This window comes from Bufo bufo, chromosome 5, assembly GCF_905171765.1.
Source record: "Bufo bufo chromosome 5, aBufBuf1.1, whole genome shotgun sequence".
NCBI classification, from domain to species: Eukaryota; Metazoa; Chordata; class Amphibia; order Anura; family Bufonidae; genus Bufo; species Bufo bufo.
The window spans coordinates 27,513,053-27,535,319 of NC_053393.1; the positions used below are offsets into that span (position 1 = coordinate 27,513,053).

The 22,267-nt window shown below is 45.9% G+C and overlaps 1 protein-coding gene across 1 annotated transcript in view; it reads left to right on the forward strand.

The window, feature by feature from the left end:
• The first annotated feature begins 1,409 nt into the window (after positions 1-1,409).
• FAM135B (family with sequence similarity 135 member B) overlaps positions 1,410-22,267 on the forward strand; it is a 115,282-nt gene continuing 94,424 nt past the window's right edge. The window contains exons 1-2 of the mRNA XM_040433829.1: positions 1,410-1,486; positions 2,957-3,036. Coding sequence (XP_040289763.1) covers positions 1,410-1,486; positions 2,957-3,036 — 157 coding nt within the window. The remainder of the gene's footprint in view (positions 1,487-2,956; positions 3,037-22,267) is intronic.

Genomic DNA, 22,267 nt, shown 5'->3' on the forward strand with positions numbered 1-22,267 from the left:
GATCAGCGGCAGTTAACCCCTCAGGTACCGCACCTGAAGGGTTAACTCAACTGCAGCTGATCGCAGCTCCCTGTCACAGAGGTCGGGTGCCGGCTATTTGATTCCAGCACCCGCCTCCTGTATTTGTATTACAGGTCAGTTTTCTTCATTGGTGGCGCAGTGGCCACAGCCCCTCCCCTCCTCCTCCTGTCTCTCTTCTTATTGGCAGCGGCGGGGGCAGCAGGCAGGTCAGACAGGGGAGGGGGAGATGGAGGGGGCGCCCCGAGGGAGAACACAAGTACAGCCTCGCCTGCCGCAGATTACATTGCGAGCTGTCGGCCGCCCAGCGCCCCTGTTACTATGGCGCCCTGTGCGGCCGCACAGCCCGCACACCCCAAAGGCCGGCCCTGATCATCTCCTATATCTACCACTGCCATACAGTGCAGAAATAACCATGCCATACACACATTAGACAGTATATCATACCATAGTTACAAGCGCCATAAATATCAGTGCCATACAGTTGCCTAAATAACTGCTGCTATCATTGCTACAAAAGTAGTACACCACTAATCAAAATATGCAAAATTCTGTAGTCATTTAAATCACAACCTGGCCTACATGCTTTGCACCACATTTTTAAACCCTTTCTTGGGCTTATCTGACAAGGGGCGTGGCTTAGTTGAAAAGGGGTGTGGCCTAATGGAAAGTGGGCTTGCAAAAAAATGCATTAAACTTTTGCTGCACAATTCTGGCATAAAGCAGGTGGTGTAAACTTAGACCAGAAAGTCTATAAGTGCTCCAGATTTATCACCCATCACAGGGTCAGACATACCATTGGTGCTATCTGTGTAGCTGCTCATGGGCCCTTTAGACAAGAAGGGATGATACCATAATTAAAAAGATTCCCTTGGTTTAACCTTACTGATGGATTTATTAGATGAACAGTTGATTAAACAGCAGGATGTTTACATGCAGAACTTCCTGTTTCCCTCAGCTTCCTGTTGAGTTTTCTAAATAATACCACAATGCTTTGCTCTGTAATGTTTCTCAGTGCTTGCTCCACCTAGCTAACATGGAGAGGGGAGACGTAGAATGAGTGACTACTGCAGAGAGAACAGTTCAGGTGGAGCCAACCCTGAGAAAGCATACTGGGATTGGTTAAAAACCCAACAGGAAGCTGATAAAAACAGGAAGTTCTGCATATAAACATCCTGCCAGGATGCAGTGATGCCGAGAAGAGGAAAGTGCTGACATGAAAAACAGGTAAATGTGGCAAAAATATGCAGTGTTTGGGGCTCTCTGGGCAGATCGAAAAATTCATTATGAAACCAGAGAGACTCTTAAACAAATTTTATCTTGTTGACCCAAAATCTGATTTTCCCCCCATTTTTTATGTTTCCCTTTATAGGTGATGACCTGAAAATACAATGTCTGAGGTACAGGGGACATTAGAGTTTTCAGTAGAGCTCCATAAATTCCACAATGTTGACTTATTTCAGAGAGGGTAAGTACAATAAAACACTATTTCATTGACTCTCTGTTGTTTATGCTAAATATGTGGTCACCCAGTGGTTCGGACATGACTAGCAGTCTGTAGACGGTTTTACGAGCATGTCACAATATGTTATAGCATTTTGTATCGTAAGAAAATAGTCATTGATGAAATTTGCGAAAAAGTAAGGGTGTGTACATCTACTGTATATAAGGCTCAATTGACATCTCTTTAATTTGCTTGCCTGCTAATATCTAACTTAAATGAGTTGTGAAAGAATGGGAAGAGTTTTGGCAACCCCCCGCACACACTTAGCTGGACCTGTAAAGGAATGATCACTTACCTGCCTCCCACCGGCTCCCTGCATCTTCTCCTGCAGGCCTGCAAGGCTCTGCTGGGCTCCGCTGCTGATGTCAACATCCAGTTTTACATTGTCGCAGCCAATCACTGGTCGCGGCGGTGTCCAGATCCCCTTGATTCATGACAAATGGTCAGATAGTTTGCAAGGGTATCCGGACACCACCACGGCCATTGATTGCGGTGATGTCAAATTGGATGTTGGCATCTCAAAGCAGAGTGTATGTCACAGTGAAGTTGAAGCTCCTCTTCCTGGACACTTACAGAATCTGGCAGAATTGAAGTTTATATTCTTACTACTGCTGATGATTAAACCTACACAGAAGGTATGTTTTTCCTGCTGTCCCTAGCTGGTACCTAGTGCGGTCAGCAGTTAGCATGGTCAAAACTGCTGTCAGATTCTGTTTAATCAACTTTCCTATAGTTTAGGCATCTTCCTGTACGATGCAAATAATTAAACACCAAATGGTATAGTAATCGGTACCCTTTTATCACAGTACACCAAAGTGGGGGCACCAACATAAAGTATTGAGGTTGACAATGAGTTTGAAAATGCTCCCGATCAGTGTCGGACTGAGGTTCCTGGAGCCCACCAGATCAAATTATTCTCAAGCCCCAACCCTTATATCTTCAGTAAAGTTTAATAGGTTTTGAATTCCAGAAATAGACCCTAGTGGCAAGTGATTGGCTCCTAAGGTGGCCAAACGAGTATTTTCTCTTGGATCTTTGGGGCCCATTATGGTGTCAGAGCCTGGGCCCAGTGGAGGATCCTGTGTTGGTCTGGTGGGCCAATCTGACCCTGCTCCCAATGCATACCCAGACATAGGATATAATGGGTCAGATTTAATGCCAAAAGAGTCTTGCTTAAGCACATTTCTCTGGTATTGGTTGGTGTACTTTCTTTTTCACTGTATAAAAAAGCATATTTTTTTTTACAATGGATTAAAAAGGGTCATTTGTCCAAAGGCCTTGCCACTTTTTTATTTCTTTCGGTAATTCCATATCTGGTGTCAGCTCCAGTGTCATCTAATCCTGACTTTTTTATGTTATTGAATATTTTTGCTAAGTTTACTAAATTTAATTGTATTGCTTTAAACATCTAAAAATGTTCCCCATCTCTCCCAGGTATTACCATGTTAGAGCTGCATTAAAAATATCATCCAGGACGCCTCACAAGCTGACAGCCTCACTTGTAGGGCAAACAGGTACAGTATCAAGGGATGCTATATTCTGTATATACAAATATCTAAATATAAATGAAAAATTATCTAATGTGATCTGTATACGTTCCTTCTGTGGCCTGTCACTTTGTGTGGTCCGGGCATTCATTATAAATCCAATGCGACTCTGCAATTGCAGTACCATGCCATACCACATGGTGTGCTGTTCAGAATAAGCATGCAAATGAATGACTAAGGATATAAAGCACTTTCAATCAGCATTCACATGCCCATAGTACTGTCTAGTTTAGTGTCCATAGAAGTGCATGAGGCCATACTCTACCTTTGATTTTCCCTCAATTTCTTGTAAAATAAAATTGTACAGAGAAAGTACGGTGTATCATTTTTTTCTAGCAGTATAAAGCATTGTTATTTAAGGTAACTGTATGGAAGTATTATTACATTATGGGGAGGGGGGCAAACAAAGAACTGCATAGGACATCAGTCAAAGTAAGGTCAGTCTTGCTTACAGATCTTTAGTTGTCTGAGGCTGCAGTCAGACATCATAATAGAGTCTCATTACATTGAAAGGGAGATTTTAACTACAAACTCGGAAATCCATAGATCTGCATCATAATTAGGAGTCAAAAGAGCACAGTGCTCAGAAAGTGCTGTAGTTGCAGTGACTGGTCAACTGCTAAAGGGTTAATGTTATAGTTTTGTTGACTGAGATGCTAACTATGCATGTACAGTGGTGCAAATGGCTAGTGTTACTTTACTATGCACTATGTGTCCCAAAAGGCTATGTATGGGTAAGAAATAGTTAACTGGCAGTTTCTTATTAATAGTTGCCAAGTGGTGAGCTGGTCCAACTTTCCCCTGGCTAGCAGGTAGTTGTTGGCAAGTCAATCAACGGTGAAAATGAGTATGCTACTGTTGGCGTGTAAGCCAGGCAAGATAGTGCATGAGAAAGGTACTATTCTCCAGGGAGACACCATCCCTGTGAGTGAAAGCTGTCAGAAAAGCAAATGTGCTAAGGAACATCCAGGAAAGCAGAATCTTTACTACAGAAGGTTAAGGACTATAAGCAACAGTGCTTGGACAAAGACAGCAAAGGTAACGTACACATACAGCTTTAGACTTTACTGCACATGGTTTGGGTTATATTACTTCAGGTGCCCGCCACACTACTGAGACAGATGGGCCATCTGAACTAGCACTGCCCCCCACAATTGGGCATTGCAGAGAAATCTTGAGAGAGACTGCATGCCTTTGGTCAGTTGGAAAGATTGCATGTGTCTGAGGTGAGAGATTCAGGAACGACTACCACCATCACAGCCAACCCTATACACAGCCTTACGGAACAAAAAACCCACACTGTGAAAGACTTGAGAGCTGCGCCTGCTACTTGTATTTCCATCTTCAGTAAAAGATAGACTTTATTTTACTATAGCAAAGCTGGCCTGCCTTGTACCCCGCTACCCATACATCTAACATCAAGAGCACCCCAGTCACCACCAAGTAGGAGACCCCAACATCCAGGTTCTTCCCCAAAGGGAGGAGGGGTTGTGTTCTTCCAACCACTGCACGCACGGCCCTAGGACTTCTACCACCCTTGTTGCCATTGCCACCACTCCCATCCTTCTCTCCAGCCCCCCACCCCTCCACTTCTGGGTTGGCACGTTGCACAGCCCCTTCATTTTAGTGAATGATGGGTTCAACGGCACATATCTCCAATGTTAAAATCTTCTGACATACCTCACTGATGGACTTTACCAGATTTTTTAGCAAGTGTCCGCAGCTTGCTTTTGTATACAGTAGATTGATACTTACCTGATCCCCACCGCTGCGGTTCTCCCAGATGCCTCCACAGGCCAGTTCCCCCTGCAAAAAACAAAAACAAAAACAAGCCCTTGCACAGCTCTGTAGATGGAAATTTAAAAGAGCTATGGGTGTCATAATATGGTGAGGAAAGAATGTTTTAAATTTTATTTTATTTTTTAAAGAAATAGAAAATAATAAAAATTATGCAGATTTGTTATGGCCATAATCATATTGACTCACAGAATAGGGGCTTCATGTTACTTTTTGCACATAGTGAATGCTGGTATATCAAAATCCCAAAAATCTAGAATTGTGTTTGTTTATTTCCAGTTTCACCCCATAAAGATTTTTTTTCTCTTTTTCCAATAAGAGATAAGGTAAATTAAATGATGCCAATAAAAAAAAATACATCTTGTCCCTTAAAACATAAGCTCTCATGTGTATGTGAATGACAAATATAAAAAGTTTGGGCGTTCGAATTGTAGAAAGGAAAACAAGAAAACCCAAAAAACAAAAATTGTTGGGGTTGAAACTGGTTAAAAAATGTTAAAATGGAAGAAAAAGACAAATAAAATGGACCATGTGCTCGAGTCCTCTGCAGTGCACAGAGGATCCTCTGCAGCTCGTGGTATAATCGTCCTTCCAGACTTTTTTAATACACGCACTGTCCAGAAATGCAATATGCTTATGCCGTTTTTGGAGATGAGCCAGATACTGATGGATTATCATCTATGTGCGCGTTGTAGATTTAATCAGTTTATCCTTCACACGAGCAATCAAAGTTCTTGAAAAAGACATGAGCTAAGGATGTGACATTCAGTGATTCCAAGTCTACCACCAACTTATTTTTTTTAAATAAGGCAGGCCCAGTAAGGTGACGGCCGACCATGGTCTCCTGGTGTCTGAGGCAGTAGTAGTATATTCACCAGATGTCCAGACAAGGGATGCCCCGGGGTGCACAGATTTATCTCCATCAAGTGTAGGCAATAGAACAAAAACCGAAAGCTATTCCGGTGAACAGGGCCGGTTTAAGACAAAGTGTGGCCCTGGGCAAAATTGAAAGTGGGGCCCCAAATAAAAGTGGGACCCCTGATGCAGTTTTGACTTGGATTTTCATTAATGCCTATTTTCAAAGGGAATTCTGGACATGGTAACCCCCATGAAGAATGGCCAGGGGACTTCTTTTTTTCGTGGTGCAGTTTATAAAACCACAAGCAGAAAAAAAGGGGTTGTCCCATTCGGGCCCCTGAAGTGAAGGGAGAGCAAAATGTGAATGCATCGTCATCCTCTATTATGCAATGAATGTTTTGAAAATAAATGATCACTGGCAATTCTATAGCAGTGAATGGAGATAATACTGCACATACACACTGTTATGAGAGATCTGTGGACGACACTGTTATTGGGGATCTGCGGATGACAAACTGTTATGGGGGATCTGTGGATGACCCACTGTTATTAGGGATCTGCGGATGACACACTGTTATGGGGGATCTGTGGATTACACACTGTTATGAAGGATCTGTGGATGACACTGTTATGGGGGATCTGTGGATGACACACTGTAATGGGGGATCTGTGGATAACACACTGTTATGGGGGATCTGTGGATAACACACTGTTATGGGGGATCTGTGGATGACACACTGTTATTGGGGATCTGTGGAGGACACACTGTAATAGGGGATCTGCGGATGACAAACTGTTATGGGGGATCTGTGGATGACACACTGTTATGGGGGATCTGTGGATGATACACTGTTATGGGGGATCTATGGATGACACACTGTTATAGGGGAATCTGTGGATGACACACTGTTATGAGGGATCTGTGGATGACACACTGTTATGAGGGATCTGTGGATGACACACTGTTATGGGGATCTGTGGATAGCACACTGTTATGGGGGATCTGTGGATGACACACTATTATGGGGGATCTGTGGATGACACATTGTTATGGGGGAATACACTGTTGTGGGGGATCTGTGGATGACACACTGTTATGGGGGAGCTGTGGCTGACACTGTTATGGGGGTCTGTGGAAGACACACTGTTATGGGTAATCTGTGGATGACGCACTGTTATAGGGGATTTGTGGATGACACACTGCTATGGGGGATATGTGGATGACACACTGTTATGGCGATCTGTGGATGACACACTGTTATGGGGATCTGTGGATGACACGCTGTTATGGGGGAGGTGTGGATGACACTGTTGTGGGGGATCTGTGGATGACACACTGTTATGGGGGATCTGTGGCTGACACTGTTATGGGGGGCCTGTGGATGACACACTGTTATAAGGGATCTGTGGATGACACTGTTATGGGGGATCTGTGGATGACACACTGTTATGGGGCGTCTGTTGATGAAACACTGTTATGAGGGCATCTGTAAATGACACACTGTTATGGGGATCTGTGGATGACACACTGTTATGAAGGATCTGTGGATGACACACTATTATGGGAGATCTGTGGCTGACACTGTTATGGGGGTCTGTGGATGACACACTGTTATGAGGGATCTGTGGATGACACACTGTTATGGGGATCTGTGGATGGCACACTGTTATGGGGGATCTGTGGATGACACACTATTATGGGGGATCTGTGGATGACACATTGTTATGGGGGAATACACTGTTGTGGGGGATCTGTGGATGACACACTGTTATGGGGGAGCTGTGGCTGACACTGTTATGGGGGTCTGTGGAAGACACACTGTTATGGGTAATCTGTGGATGACGCACTGTTATAGGGGATTTGTGGATGACACTGTTATGGGGGATCTGTGGATGACACACTGTTATGGGGGGCCTGTGGATGACACACTGTTATAAGGGATCTGTGGATGACACTGTTATGGGGGATCTGTGGATGACACACTGTTATGGGGCGTCTGTTGATGAAACACTGTTATGAGGGCATCTGTAAATGACACACTGTTATGGGGATCTGTGGATGACACACTGTTATGAAGGATCTGTGGATGACACACTATTATGGGGGATCTGTGGCTGACACTGTTATGGGGGTCTGTGGATGACACACTGTTATGAGGGATCTGTGGATGACACACTGTTATAGGGATCTGTGGATGGCACACTGTTATGGGGGATCTGTGGATGACACACTATTATGGGGGATCTGTGGATGACACATTGTTATGGGGGAATACACTGTTGTGGGGGATCTGTGGATGACACACTGTTATGGGGGAGCTGTGGCTGACACTGTTATGGGGGTCTGTGGAAGACACACTGTTATGGGTAATCTGTGGATGACGCACTGTTATAGGGGATTTGTGGATGACACACTGCTATGGGGGATATGTGGATGACACACTGTTATGGCGATCTGTGGATGACACACTGTTATGGGGATCTGTGGATGACACGCTGTTATGGGGGAGGTGTGGATGACACTGTTGTGGGGGATCTGTGGATGACACACTGTTGTGGGGGATCTGTGGCTGACACTGTTATGGGGGGCCTGTGGATGACACACTGTTATAAGGGATCTGTGGATGACACTGTTATGGGGGATCTGTGGATGACACACTGTTATGGGGCGTCTGTTGATGAAACACTGTTATGAGGGCATCTGGAAATGACACACTGTTATGGGGATCTGTGGATGACACACTGTTATGAAGGATCTGTGGATGACACACTATTATGGGGGATCTGTGGCTGACACTGTTATGGGGGTCTGTGGATGACACACTGTTGTGAAGGATCTGTGGATGACACACTGTTATGAAGGACCTGTGGATAGCACACTATTATGGGGGTTCTGTGGATGACACACTGTTATGGGGGATCTGTGAATGACACACTGTTATGAAGGATCTGTGGATGACACACTATTATGGGGGTTCTGTGGATGACACACTGTTATGGGGGGTCTGTGGAGGACAAACTGTTATGGGGGGTCTGTGGATGACACACTGTTATGAGTGATCTGTGGATGACACACTGTTATGGAGAATCTGTAAATGACAGTGTTATGGTGATCTGTGGATGAAACTGTCATGAGGGTTCTGTTGATGACACATATAGGGGGATTTGTGGATTACACTGCTATGGAGGATCTGTGGATGACACACTGTTATGGGGGATTTGTGGAAGACACTTTTATGCAGAATCTGTGGATAACCCTGTTATGGGGATCTGTGGATGACACACTGATATGGGGGATTTGTGGATGATGTTGTTATTGGGGATCTATGCATGACACACTGTTATGGTGGATCTGTGGATGACACTATTATGGTGGATCTGTTGATGACAAAATGTTATGGGGGATCTGTGGATGACAGTTATGGGGGATCTGTGGATGACACTATTATGGGGGATCTGTGGATGACAAACTGTTATGGGAGATCTGTGGATGACACTGTTATGGAGGATTTGTGGATGACACACTGTTATAGGGGAATCTGTGGATGACACACTGTTATGGGGGATTTATTGATGTCACACTGTTATAGGGGATCTGTGGGTGACACTATTATGGTGGATCTGTTGATGACAAAATGTTATGGGGGATCTGTGGATGACAGTGTGGCGAAACCAACCTCGCCACTGGGCTTTGGAGAGGACTGGCTGCTGGCCTCTTGCCCCTGGATTATGGGCCATATACTAACTTTTGAACCCCTGGTCTGATTCATGCCATTTTTTAATATGTTGTTCCCCTGAATGGATTGATTGCGAATATGTAATTTGTATGTGAATGTGATGTATGGTTTTAGAGTTATGAAAGTTGGGTAGAAAGTATGTTTAACTGTATGTATAATTGAGTCTCCTCTCAGGATAAGGGGAGGGAATATGCTGGGTGTGTTTCTATTGTGCCATTGTCCCATTGTGTGTTTAAAGGGTGATGTCTGTTCTGTTGTCTGCACATGTGTATTGGCGATCTCCCTTTGTCCTCAGAGATAATTGGATTGCTCTTCAGGTTGTCTGGACAGAGAGGAGGAAACCATGATGCATTGTGGGGATATGTTGTCCTATGTCCCAGTCTTCATTCTGGTCCTCTGGGGGCGTGAACGATTGGTTGCTGTAGTTACATTGTATGTGTTGTTAATTACTGATTGGTTGTATTTCAAACCCCTGTGGGCAGTACTATGTTTGTTTTTTGTGAATAAAAGAGGCTGTACTTCAAGTACAGTCAGACCACTGCTTGACCCTCAAAACGGAGCCTTGTCTCGTTATTGGGGGGATTCACTGTATGCTGTTAGAAGACCGATTGCCAGGATTGTATGCTTTTCCTGTTCGTCTGCTAGCAGCTATTCGTGAGGTTCCAGTTTGGAGTGCTACTTTGTATCCAGTTCGGGGTTTGGTGTTCTGCAGTAGCTGTGCCTGTCTCTCAGAAAGGGGCTTATCGCCTAAACGGATTTTAACCCCTTGTCTGCTGAAACGGTCCGTTACATTGGTGGCAAGCAGCGGGATCGTTCCTACATCCAGAAGGACAGCTACAGGAGACACCATTTCTGTGAATTCTACAATTTAAGGACAACGCATGTCTCAGTACAGCGACCCTAAAAGCACCAGGATGGAACCAGCAGTGTTATACGAGGAGGAGGACCTGGATGGCCGGGATGCATTAAGGAAAGGCATCTGGTACCAGGCCCTGGATAATCTACAATACCAGCGGGGTGAGAGTCTCCCCAGTGAAGAGCAGCGGTTGCAGAAGCAAGTGGCCCTGCGGATGCCCTTCCTGGGAGAGCAGCCTCTGGAGGAATGGGTGAAGGAACTAGAGCACCGGGTATGGCAGGAGCTATGGCTGGAGGATGCCTACCAGGCGCTTTGGTGGTATATGGCACAGTATATACCCTGGACAGCCGAACATGACAAGCCAGAGGGAGAGGAGTTTTATGGTCCTGGCTTGTTATGGGAGTCCTTTGCAGAGCCTGACTTCGGGAGCCCTGCACAGTCCAGACTTCAGGACATTTTCTATGAGAGGGAGGCTAGGCATGAGTGGGATGACCCCCATGAGGTAGAGAAAGACCTGGCTCACCTAGCAACCCTGGAGTGGGAACTGGAGCAGGACTACCGAGATCTCTTCCACTCCATTGAGAAGGCTCAGCAGGACGGTAAGGTGACAGACCCAGATCCAGACCCATTCAGCTGGGCAGATATTGTAGAATGTTACTGGGAAGGACCCCAGGTGGCCGGTAGAGATGGGACCGAGGTTTCTCCACCGGTCCTGCAGGGAATTGGGAGCCCAGTCTCCATTCCCCAGCGGCAGTGTGAAGTGCAGGGAGAGGAGAGCAGCGTCCTCCCTCCCCAGCGACAGGCTGAGGTACAGGGGGCAGAGGTGGTTGTTCCTGCCCCCCAGCAGCAGAGTGATTTTTTGGGAATAGAGAGCCCAGTCTCCTTTCCCCAGCAGCAGGACACTGTATTGGGAGCAGAGACAGTCGGTCCTGTCCCCCAGCAGCAGCATGATTTTTTGGGAATAGAGAGCCCAGTCTCCTTTCCCAAGCAGCAGGACACTGTATTGGAAGCAGAGACAGTCGGTCCTGTCCCCCAGCAGCAGCATGATTTTTTGGGAATAGAGAGCCCAGTCTCCTTTCCCCAGCAGCAGGACACTGTATTGGGAGCGGAGACGGTCGGTCGCCCTCCCCAGCGGCTGGAAGTATGTATGGGAGAGGAGCTTGTTACCCCCTCTCCCCAGCGGCAGCTTAACGCACCAGGGGGAGACAGTAAGCCCCACAACAGTGCAGATGGGACCGTGGTCTCTGCACTTACAGCACAGGGGGTAGAGACAGTCGGTCTCCCCCTCCAACAACCAGGCTCCAACCAGACTTCTTCCGTGGTAGCGCTGGCACCAGGGCAGAGTACCGCTGATACCTGCCCACAAAGCAACCCCCACTCCAAGCCAGGGAGCAACACAGAGACCGGGAGTACCAGCTTCCAACATAACCTTGGTGGACTCACTGGACAGAGACAGGCTACTAAAGTCAACAGGTCCAGTATTTGGTGGTGGGTGGGCTGCCAGACTAACTCAGGTACCGACCGGCGTGAGGTCAGGTATCTGGTTAGTCTTCCCTGGGGGGGGGAGATGTGTGGCGAAACCAACCTCGCCACTGGGCTTTGGAGAGGACTGGCTGCTGGCCTCTTGTCCCTGGATTATGGGCCATATACTAACTTTTGAACCCCTGGTCTGATTCATGCCATTTTTTAATATGTTGTTCCCCTGAATGGATTGATTGCGAATATGTAATTTGTATGTGAATGTGATGTATGGTTTTAGAGTTATGAAAGTTGGGTAGAAAGTATGTTTAACTGTATGTATAATTGAGTCTCCTCTCAGGATAAGGGGAGGGAATATGCTGGGTGTGTTTCTATTGTGCCATTGTCCCATTGTGTGTTTAAAGGGTGATGTCTGTTCTGTTGTCTGCACATGTGTATTGGCGATCTCCCTTTGTCCTCAGAGATAATTGGATTGCTCTTCAGGTTGTCTGGACAGAGAGGAGGAAACCATGATGCATTGTGGGGATATGTTGTCCTATGTCCCAGTCTTCATTCTGGTCCTCTGGGGGCGTGAACGATTGGTTGCTGGTCCCCTGTGGGCAGTACTATGTTTGTTTTTTGTGAATAAAAGAGGCTGTACTTCAAGTACAGTCAGACCACTGCTTGACCCTCAAAACGGAGCCTTGTCTCGTTATTGGGGGGATTCACTGTATGCTGTTAGAAGACCGATTGCCAGGATTGTATGCTTTTCCTGTTCGTCTGCTAGCAGCTATTCGTGAGGTTCCAGTTTGGAGTGCTACTTTGTATCCAGTTCGGGAGTTGGTGTTCTGCAGTAGCTGTGCCTGTCTCTCAGAAAGGGGCTTATCGCCTGAACGGATTTTAACCCCTTGTCTGCTGAAACGGTCCGTTACAGACAGTTATGGGGTTCTGTGGATGACACTATTATGGGGGATCTGTGGATGACAAACTGTTATGGGAGATCTGTGGATGACACTGTTATGGAGGATTTGTGGATAACAAACTGATTTGGGGGATCTGTGGATGACATGCTGTTATGGGGGAATCTGTGGATGACACTGTAATGTGGGTTCTGTGAGTGACACACTATTATGGGGGATCTGTGGATGACACAGTGTTATTGTGGATCTGTGTATGACACTGTTGTGGGGGATATGTAGATGACACTGTTATGGGGGATCTGTGGATTACACACTGTTATGGGGGATCTGTGGATTACACACTGGTATGGGGGTCTGTGGATTACACTGTTATGGAGGATCTGTGGATGACACTGTTATGGGGGATCTATAGATGACACACTGTTATGAGGGATTTAGGATGACACTGTTATGGAGGATCTGTGGATGACACTGTTATGGGGGGGTTTGTGGATGATACACTGTTATGAAGGATTTAAGGATGAAACACTATTATGGGGGATCTGTGGATGACACTGATGGGGGTTCTGTGGATGACACACTATTATTGGGGATCTGTGGATGACACAGTTATAGGGGTTCTGTGGATGACACACTGTTTTGGGGATCTGTGGATGACACACTGTTATGAGGGATCTGTGAAGGACACTGTTGTGGCGATCTGTGGATGAAACAGTTGTCAGGGGTCTGTTTATGACACACTGTTATGAGGGATTTGTGGATTACACTGCTATGGAGGATCTATGGGTGACACGCTATTATGGGGGGTTTGTGGAAGACACTGTTATGGAGGATCTGTGGGTGATACTGTTATGGGATTTTGTGGATGACACACTGATATGGGGGATTTGTTGAAGATACTGTTATGGAGGATCTGTGGATGATACTGTTATGGGGGATCTGTGGATGACACACTGTTATGGGGGATTTGTGGATGACACTTTTATGAAGGATCTGTTGATGACACACTGTTATGGTGGATCTGTGGATGACATACTGTTATGGGACATTAGTGGATGACACTGATATGGGGATCTGTGGGTGACATTGCTATGGGGAATCTATAATGACACTGTTATGGAGGATCTGTGGATGACACACTGTTATGGGGGATTTGTGGATGATGTTGTTATGACGGATCTGTGAAGGACACAGTGTTATGGGGGATCTGTGGATGACATTGTTATGGGGGTTCTATGGATGACACTGTTTTGGGGGATCTGTGGATGACACTGTTATGGGTGTTCTGTGGATGACACACTGTAATGGGTATCTGTGAATTTCATTGTTTTAGGGGTATCTGTGAATGACACACTGGTATGAGGGTTCTGTGGATGACACACATGGCAAATCTGTGGATGACACTGTTATGAGGGATCTGTGGATGACACTGTTATGGAGGATCTGTGGATGACACTGTTATGGGGGATCTGTGGATGACGCACTGTTATGGGGGATCTGTGGATGACGCACTGTTATGCGGGATCTGTGGATGACACACTGTTATGGGGTATCTATGGATGACACAGTTATGGGGGATCTGTGGAGGACAAACTGTTATAGGAATCTGTGGATGACACACTGTTATGGGGGATCTGTGGATGACACACTGTTATGGGGATCTGTGGATGACACTATTAAGGGGTTCTGTGGATGACACTGTTATGGCAGATCTGTGGATGACACTGCTATCAAGGATCTGTGGATGACACTGTTATGATGGATCTGTGAATGACACTGTGATGGGGGATCTGTGGATGACACTGTTATGGGTGTTCTTATGATGACACTATGTTATGGGGGTCTTTGGATAACATTGTTATGGGGGTCTGCGGATATCTCTGTTATCGGGGTTCCATGGATGACCCACTGTTATGGGGGATCTGTGGATGACATTGTTATGGGGGGATCTGTGGATGACACACTGTTATGGGGATCTGTGGATGACACACTGTTATGGTGGAATCTGTGGATGACACACTGTTAAGGTTAAATCTGTGGCTGACACTAATATGGGGGATCTGTGGATGACACTATTTTGGGGGTTCTGTTGATGACACATTTTTATGGGGAATCTGTGGATGACACTGTTATGGGGGTTCTGTGGATGACACACTGTTATCGGGGATCTGTGGATGACACTGTTATGGGGGATCTGTGGTTGACATGCTGTTATGGGAGATCTTTGGATGACACACTGTTATGCGAGATTAGTGGATGACACTGTTATGGGGATCTGTGGATGACACTACTATGTGGAATCTAGAATGACACAGTTTTGGAGGATCTGTGGATGACACACTGTTATGAGGGATCTGTGGATGACACTGTTATGGGGGATCTGTGAATGACACACTGCTATGGGAGATTTGTGGATGATACACTGTTATGGAAGATATGTGGATGACACTGTTATGGGGGATCTGTGGATGACACTGCTATGGGGAATCTAGGATGACACGGTTATGGAGGATCTGTGGATGACACACTGATATGAGGGATCTGTGGATAACACTGTTATGGTTGATCTGTGAATGACACACTGCTATAGGGGATTTGTGGATAACACTGTTATGGTAGATCTGTGGATCACACACTGTTATGGAGGATCTGTGGATAACAAACTGTTATGAGGGATCTGTAGATGACACTGTTATGGGGGATCTGTAAATGACACACTGCTATGGGGATGTGTGGATGACACTGTTATGGGGGATCTGTGGATGACACACTGTAATGGGGTATCTATGGATGACACTGTTATGGGGTATCTGTGGAGTACAAACTGTTATAGGGATCTGTGGATGACACACTGTTATGGGGGATCTGTGGATGACATTGATATGGGGGTTCTGTGGGTGACACACTGTTATGGGGATCTGTGGATGACACTGTTATGGGGGTTCTGTGGTTTACACACTGTTATGGCAGATCTGTGGATGACACTGTTATCGAGGATCTGTGGATGACACTGTTATGGGGGATCTGTGGATGACACTCTGTTTTGGGGGTCTGTGGATGACACACTCTTATGGGGGTCTGTGGACGACACTGTTATTGGGGATCTGTGGATGACAAACTGTTATGGGGATCTGTGGATGACACACTGTTATGGGGGATCTGTGGATGACACACTGTTATGGGGGTTCTTTGGATGACACATTGTCATGGGGTGCTGTGAATGACACACTTTTATGGGGAATCTGTGGATGACACACTGTTATGGGGGAATCTGTGGATGACACACAGTTATGGGGGATCTGTGGATGACACACTGTTATGGGGGATCTGTGGATGACACACTGTTATGGAGGATCTGTGGATGACACACTGTTATGGGAGATCTGTGAATGATATTGTTATGGGGGGATCTGTGGATGACACACTGTTATGGGGGATCTGTGGAGCACACACTGTTATGGGGGATCTGTGGATGACACTGTTTTGGGGCATCTGGCTGTGATACGCCCTCAATGTGTGACATATCCTTACAGATTCCTTTATTAGCAGCCCTGGTCTGACTCTTGCTATTGTTGACCTCAGATTCTTATCTATACTCCATCGCCTCCCTTCCCCAATTAACAATGAAGACCACCTAAACAATGCCATCTTCAATAGTTTAGCTAGAACCTTCTATGGCCCAGACAGTCATGCGGTAATCGAATGCAGCACGGCCACGTCACAAGCACGCCGTTTGCTAGGTTATACTGGAGTCACAGGTTGCACACACAGGGGGATGTGTACAAGAGCTCACACACGAGGGGGCACACAACGGGAGCAGAGGAGACACAGGGAACACATATGGGGGACACAGGAGGCACAGGGAGCTCCCACTGGAAGCACAGGAAGCAAGCACAGGGTGCGTACACACGGGGCACAGCGGGCGCACACATGGGGCACAGGGAGCACACAGAGATCAGTGACCATCAGTAGTTGAGGGCAGTGCAGGGCTGTTACAATGTGACCCCAGCAGCCCTGCACCCCCGTTTCTGAGCCATAATCTCCAAAGATCACTATCAAGATCCCCGGGTTATAGTTCATTAAGGATTCCTTTTGTAGGGCAGAGAAAACCTCATCCCAATATTGTCTTATTTTGCTACAGCTCCAAAGCAAATGGACATAGCTCACATTCACATATCCACATTTAGGACAACAACAGTCCCGGTCCCTATTTTGGGGGAATTTTCCTTGGGTTTTGGGCGTATAATACAGTCTATGAAGGATCTTAAATTGAATTAGTCTGTGAGCACTGGAAACTGTCGCCTTTCTCACATTCCTATAGATAGTGGGCCACTGTAAAGGAGGGCAATTCAACTCTTGCTCCCATTTACTTGGGCTTTTAAAAGGTGTTACAGTTGCCAGTGCCATTCGGAGTTTAGCATATAATATAGATAATTTCACCTTCTGGTCCTTCTGAGCGTCACAGTAATCAAAAAATATATTCTCTTGTGGAAAAATACACCCCTATTCCTAGAAGCTTCAAATAAATGTTTCAAACGTGCATACATAAATACCTCTAATGGTGAACTATCATTGAAACCAAATTCCGACAGTGATTTAAAATGTCCTAAATGAAATAGGTGAGACACCCTATTGATACCATTACGTGACCAATAACCAAATTCTGTAATTTTGACGGCAGCAGGATTCTAATGCTGTGCCGTCACTGAGGTCTGGTGAGACGGGGAAACTGTGCAGTGTGGACAGCACCTGACTGCTGCAGCATATTAGGGTGACAGTCACAGGAAGCATGTGGAGGAAGAAAGGCTCCCACCGGCCCACTTAACTTTCAAACAGCAGGGGGGCCTCTTTCAGAAAGGGAAAAAAAATTTCAGAATGTGACCTGCACCAGCCTTGGTTCCTAAAGTTTGAATGGAGAATGAGCTCTAATTTACCCAGTAATATGCACTAAGCATGAAGAGTTTGCTGGTGAGTGTAGTATTAATGTATGAATGCACGGATGTGAAACGTGCTGTAATGTCCAACTAACTGCACAAAGAAATGGAAAGACAATTGTGGCCCATTCCTCATAGGATTTTAAATCACAATGATCTGTACTGAGGGCAGTTGAGACCACAAGGATCTTTACTGGGAGCTGTGGAGACCACAAGGATGTGTACAGGGAACAATGGAGACCACAAAGATGTGTACAGGGAGCAGTGAAGACCACAAGGATGTGTACAGGGAGCTGTGGAGACCACAAGGATCTGTCCTGGGAGCTGTGGAGACCACAAGGATGTGTACAGGGAACAGTGGAGACCACAAGGATGTGTACAGGGAGCAGTGGAGAACACAAGGATGTGTACAGGGAGCTGTGGAGACCACAAGGATCTGTCCTGGGAGCTGTGGAGACCACAAGGATGTGTACAGGGAACAGTGGAGACCACAAGGATGTGTACAGGGAGCAGTGGAGAACACAAGGATGTGTACAGGGAGCTGTGGAGACCACAAAGATGTGTACAGGGAGCAGTGAAGACCACAAGGATGTGTACAGGGAGCAGTGAAGACCACAAGGATGTGTACAGGGAGCTGTGGAGACCACAAGGATCTGTCCTGGGAGCAGTGAAGACCACAAGGATCTGTCCTGGAAGCAGTGAAGACCACAAGGATGTGTACAGGGAGCAGTGGAGACCACAAGGATCTGTAAAGGGAGCTGTGGAGACCACAAGGATGTGTACAGGGAGCTGTGGAGACCACAAGGATGTGTACAGGGAGCAGTGGAGACCACAAGGATCTGTCTGGAGAGCCGTATAGACTATTAGGATCTGTAATTAAAGCAGCTGAGACCAATGGATCTGTACTGGGACCAGTGGAGACCGAAAATCTGTACTGGGGGCAGTGGAGTCCGAAAATCTGTACTGGGGGCAGTGGAGACCACAGGGATGTGCCTTAGGTTCAACTCTCTTAAAGGGATTCTGTCACCAGGTTTCACCCCTGTCAGCTAAACATATGCTGATGTTCAGGGCCTCATCACGATTCCTAATGTGGGCTTCTAAATGTAATCCGTAGCCTTATTTTGCTAAAAAACAGGTTTTACTAACCTGTCACTCAAAGAAATAAGGTGCCCAAGGGCATGTCAAGAGATGCAAGGTGTCGGCCGCACCCACCGCCGTTCGTGCCCAGCGCCGCCTTTCCAGACTTCTGCACCGCCTCCTAATCCTCTGTGCCGCCTCTCGCTCTCCCTCCCTCCCCCCTCCTCCTGCTGTAAGATATCACGCGTGCGCACAGGGCTCTGAGAGCCTGGCGCCAGAGTGCAGGTCATACCTGGGTTGAGCGAAGTGCCGGCGCCTTCGCTTTAAGAAGCCAAATCGAGAAGTCCGCACGGGAGCATCAGGCAGAGCCCTGTGCGCACGCGCGAGATCTTACAGCAGGAGGAGGGAGAGCGAGAGGCGGCACAGAGGATTAGGAGGCGGTGCAGAAGTCTGGAAAGGCGGCGCTGGGCATGAACGGCGGTGGGTGCAGCCGGCACCTTGCATCCCTTGACATCCCCTTGGGCATCTTATTTCTTTGAGTGACAGGTTAGTAAAACCAGTTTTTTTTTTAGCAAAATAAGGCTACGGATCACATTTAGAAGCCCACATTAGGAATCCTGATGAGGCCCTGAACATCAGCATATGTTTAGCTGACAGGGGTGAAACCTGGTGACAGAATCCCTTTAAATCTGTTCATCAATAATCTTAAGGACAGGATTGAGAGTAAAATGCCAGGACTGGACATCACCTACAGCAGTTGACTTTTCTAAACCCTAACAATGTCTCTTGGTACTCAGATACCTCCAGGACTAAGGCTGAATTGCATAACTGGACGGTCACAAAAGCAATATACCATATATGAAGCATGTATAAATACTGGCAGAAAACAGGACTCTGAAACAAACTCACTGATGGATGACAGGAAACAAATGCTGAGGGTCATGGATGGAGGAGATGAGTCAGCAATGTACTGCATGGCAGGTGCACAGCATGCAGGAAGATGTCAGATGTGACAGTAAACAGAAACAAAGCAATACTGAACTGACCCTATCTGAATTCAAGTTAGCAGATCAGCCTGGACAATGCAGCAGCACAGTAACCAGCAAATTTCAAACACAGCAGGAAAATTGTGGAAATTCTGATTCCAGAATACAGAGAAAAGACACCAGAACACAGAACAAAATACAAGCTACCTGGAAGCTATTGCACTACCAAATGCTAAACCGGCAACCAGAATTGTTATGCTGTGGCCTTTTGTTCAAATAAAAAAATAAAATAAAGTATGTATATATAATTAAGTTCTCCCCATCAGTTTGCACTCAATACCCCATAATTAGAAAGTGTGAATAGTCATACAGACATAAGTATTCAGACCCATTGCTATGATTCTTGAAGGTTAGCTCTAGGGCCTCAATTTTTTTAGTTTATCGTTGAGATGAACACCTTGATTGGAATCACCAATGGTAAATTCAGTGGATTAGACATGATTTGGAAAGACGCAACGGTCTTACAGCTGACAATGCATATCAGAGAAAAACAAAGCCAAGCCATGAGGATGAAAGAACTGACTGTGGAGCTCAGAGACTGTGGAGGAACAGATCTGGGGAAGGTTACACAAAAATGTCTGCTGCACTGAAAGTTCCCAAGAGCAAAGTGGCCTCCATAATTCTTAAATGGAAGAAATTTGAAACAACCAGGACTCTTCCAGCTGGCCACCCAACCAAACTAAGTAATCAGAGGAGAAGGGTCTTGGTGAGAGAGGTGACCAAGACATCAAAGATCATTCTGGTTAAGTTCCAAAGATTATTTATGCAGATGGGAGAAACTTACAGAAGGTCAACCATTACTGCAGAACTCCACCAATCTTGACTTTATGGCAGAGTGGCCAGAAAGAAGCCTCTCCTCAGTGAAATACACAAAAATCCTGTCTGGAGTTTGCAAAAAAAAAGCACTTCATGACTCTCAGGTTGTCTGGTCTGATGAAACTAATATTGAACTTTTTGGACTCAATTCTAAGCATCATGTCTGGAGGAAACCAGGCACCGCTCATCATCTGCTCAATACCATCCCTACATTGAAGCACAGTGGTGGCATTATCATGCTGTGGGGACAGGGAGATTGGTCAGAGTTGAGTGAAAGCTGAATGGAGCAAAGTACAAAGATATTCTTAATGAAATCCTGATCCAGAATGCCCTGGACCTCAAACTGAGCCGAAGGTTCACCATCCAACAGGACAATGAACATAAGCACACTGGTGTGGCTTAGGGACAACTCTGTGAATGTCGTTGAGTGGTCCAGGCAGAGCCCTGACCTGAACCCAATCAAACATCTGGAGTCCTGGAGAGACCTGAAAATGTCTGTTCACAGGTGGTTCCCATCCAACCTGACAGAGCTGTGAAGTAAAAGAGATTTAGACATCAATACAGGAAAGCATTCTTTACAGTTAGAGTAAGTCAAACTATGGAATGTCTGTCCTACCTCAGAGATAGTAATTGCAAATACTATGTCAGCATTTAAAAATGCTGTAGTGCCTGGAGCAAGGGTACTTTACACTATGGATCTTTATGGACATTTGCCCCTATTGCTCCTACGCAAAACCATCAACTCCCTACTTTAGTGCACTTGGAAGGGTTAACTTTCACTATGATTTATTGCGTTGTTTACACTTTTTCTATTTTATATTCTGGAACTGCATTTTGTGGTTATTGAAATATACCCTGTTCATTTGCACTGTTATTGCTCTGCACTGTAGAAAGGGTTACTATACAGCCAGCTAATCCTGAGAGACTTTGAGTCTTTTTACCTATGCAATGAGAAGTTAGAGATCCTCCACAGTTTCTATAAGGAACTATTCAATGTTTGGAGTAAAAACAAAAAAAACTGTCTTGTTTATCTGTTGTTTATGTCTGAAGACGCGTTAATGTCTGGAAAACCTGCTTAGTTATAACTATAGACTTGTATTAAAACTCCTTATAAGTCTATACCAGACTGAAATTGCAACAATGTCTCTGTTAAGATTATGCTTCTCCTCCACTCCTCCCCTCCCACTTGAAGGTTGTAGTTCAGCTACATACAGCTCAACTGTATATAAGGAGAGCAGTTAGAACCCCTAGTTGTCTGCAGTGTTTAGTAAGAGAGAGTCTGCCAGTCTGAAGATAGGGACAAGTGTTTAGTCAAGAGACACTGCCAGACTGCTTGAGTGACTGTAGGAAGATGTTGAGATGGGAATACTCTGCTACAGACCCTGAGCCCCAACCCTTTGGCCAAAGTACCAACCTTCTGAGATAGAGAGGGACAGCTAGCTCAGGCCTTTCCTCAGCACACAAACTTCTTCTGCCAGGGAAGAGACTGGAAAAGCTAGATCAGTGCACTGCCTGTATTGTTTTGCACTTGAGTTCCTCCAGTACTGACGCACACTGGTTTACCGGAGGCCCTGACTCTCTGGACTTATTTCCCATTGGGGTGCACATCCCCTTACCATCCCCTCTGTAGAGCAGAAACATATAGTGACACCTTGACAGTGTCGGGGGACTCATTGTAGCATTGGGGGCCACCACAATC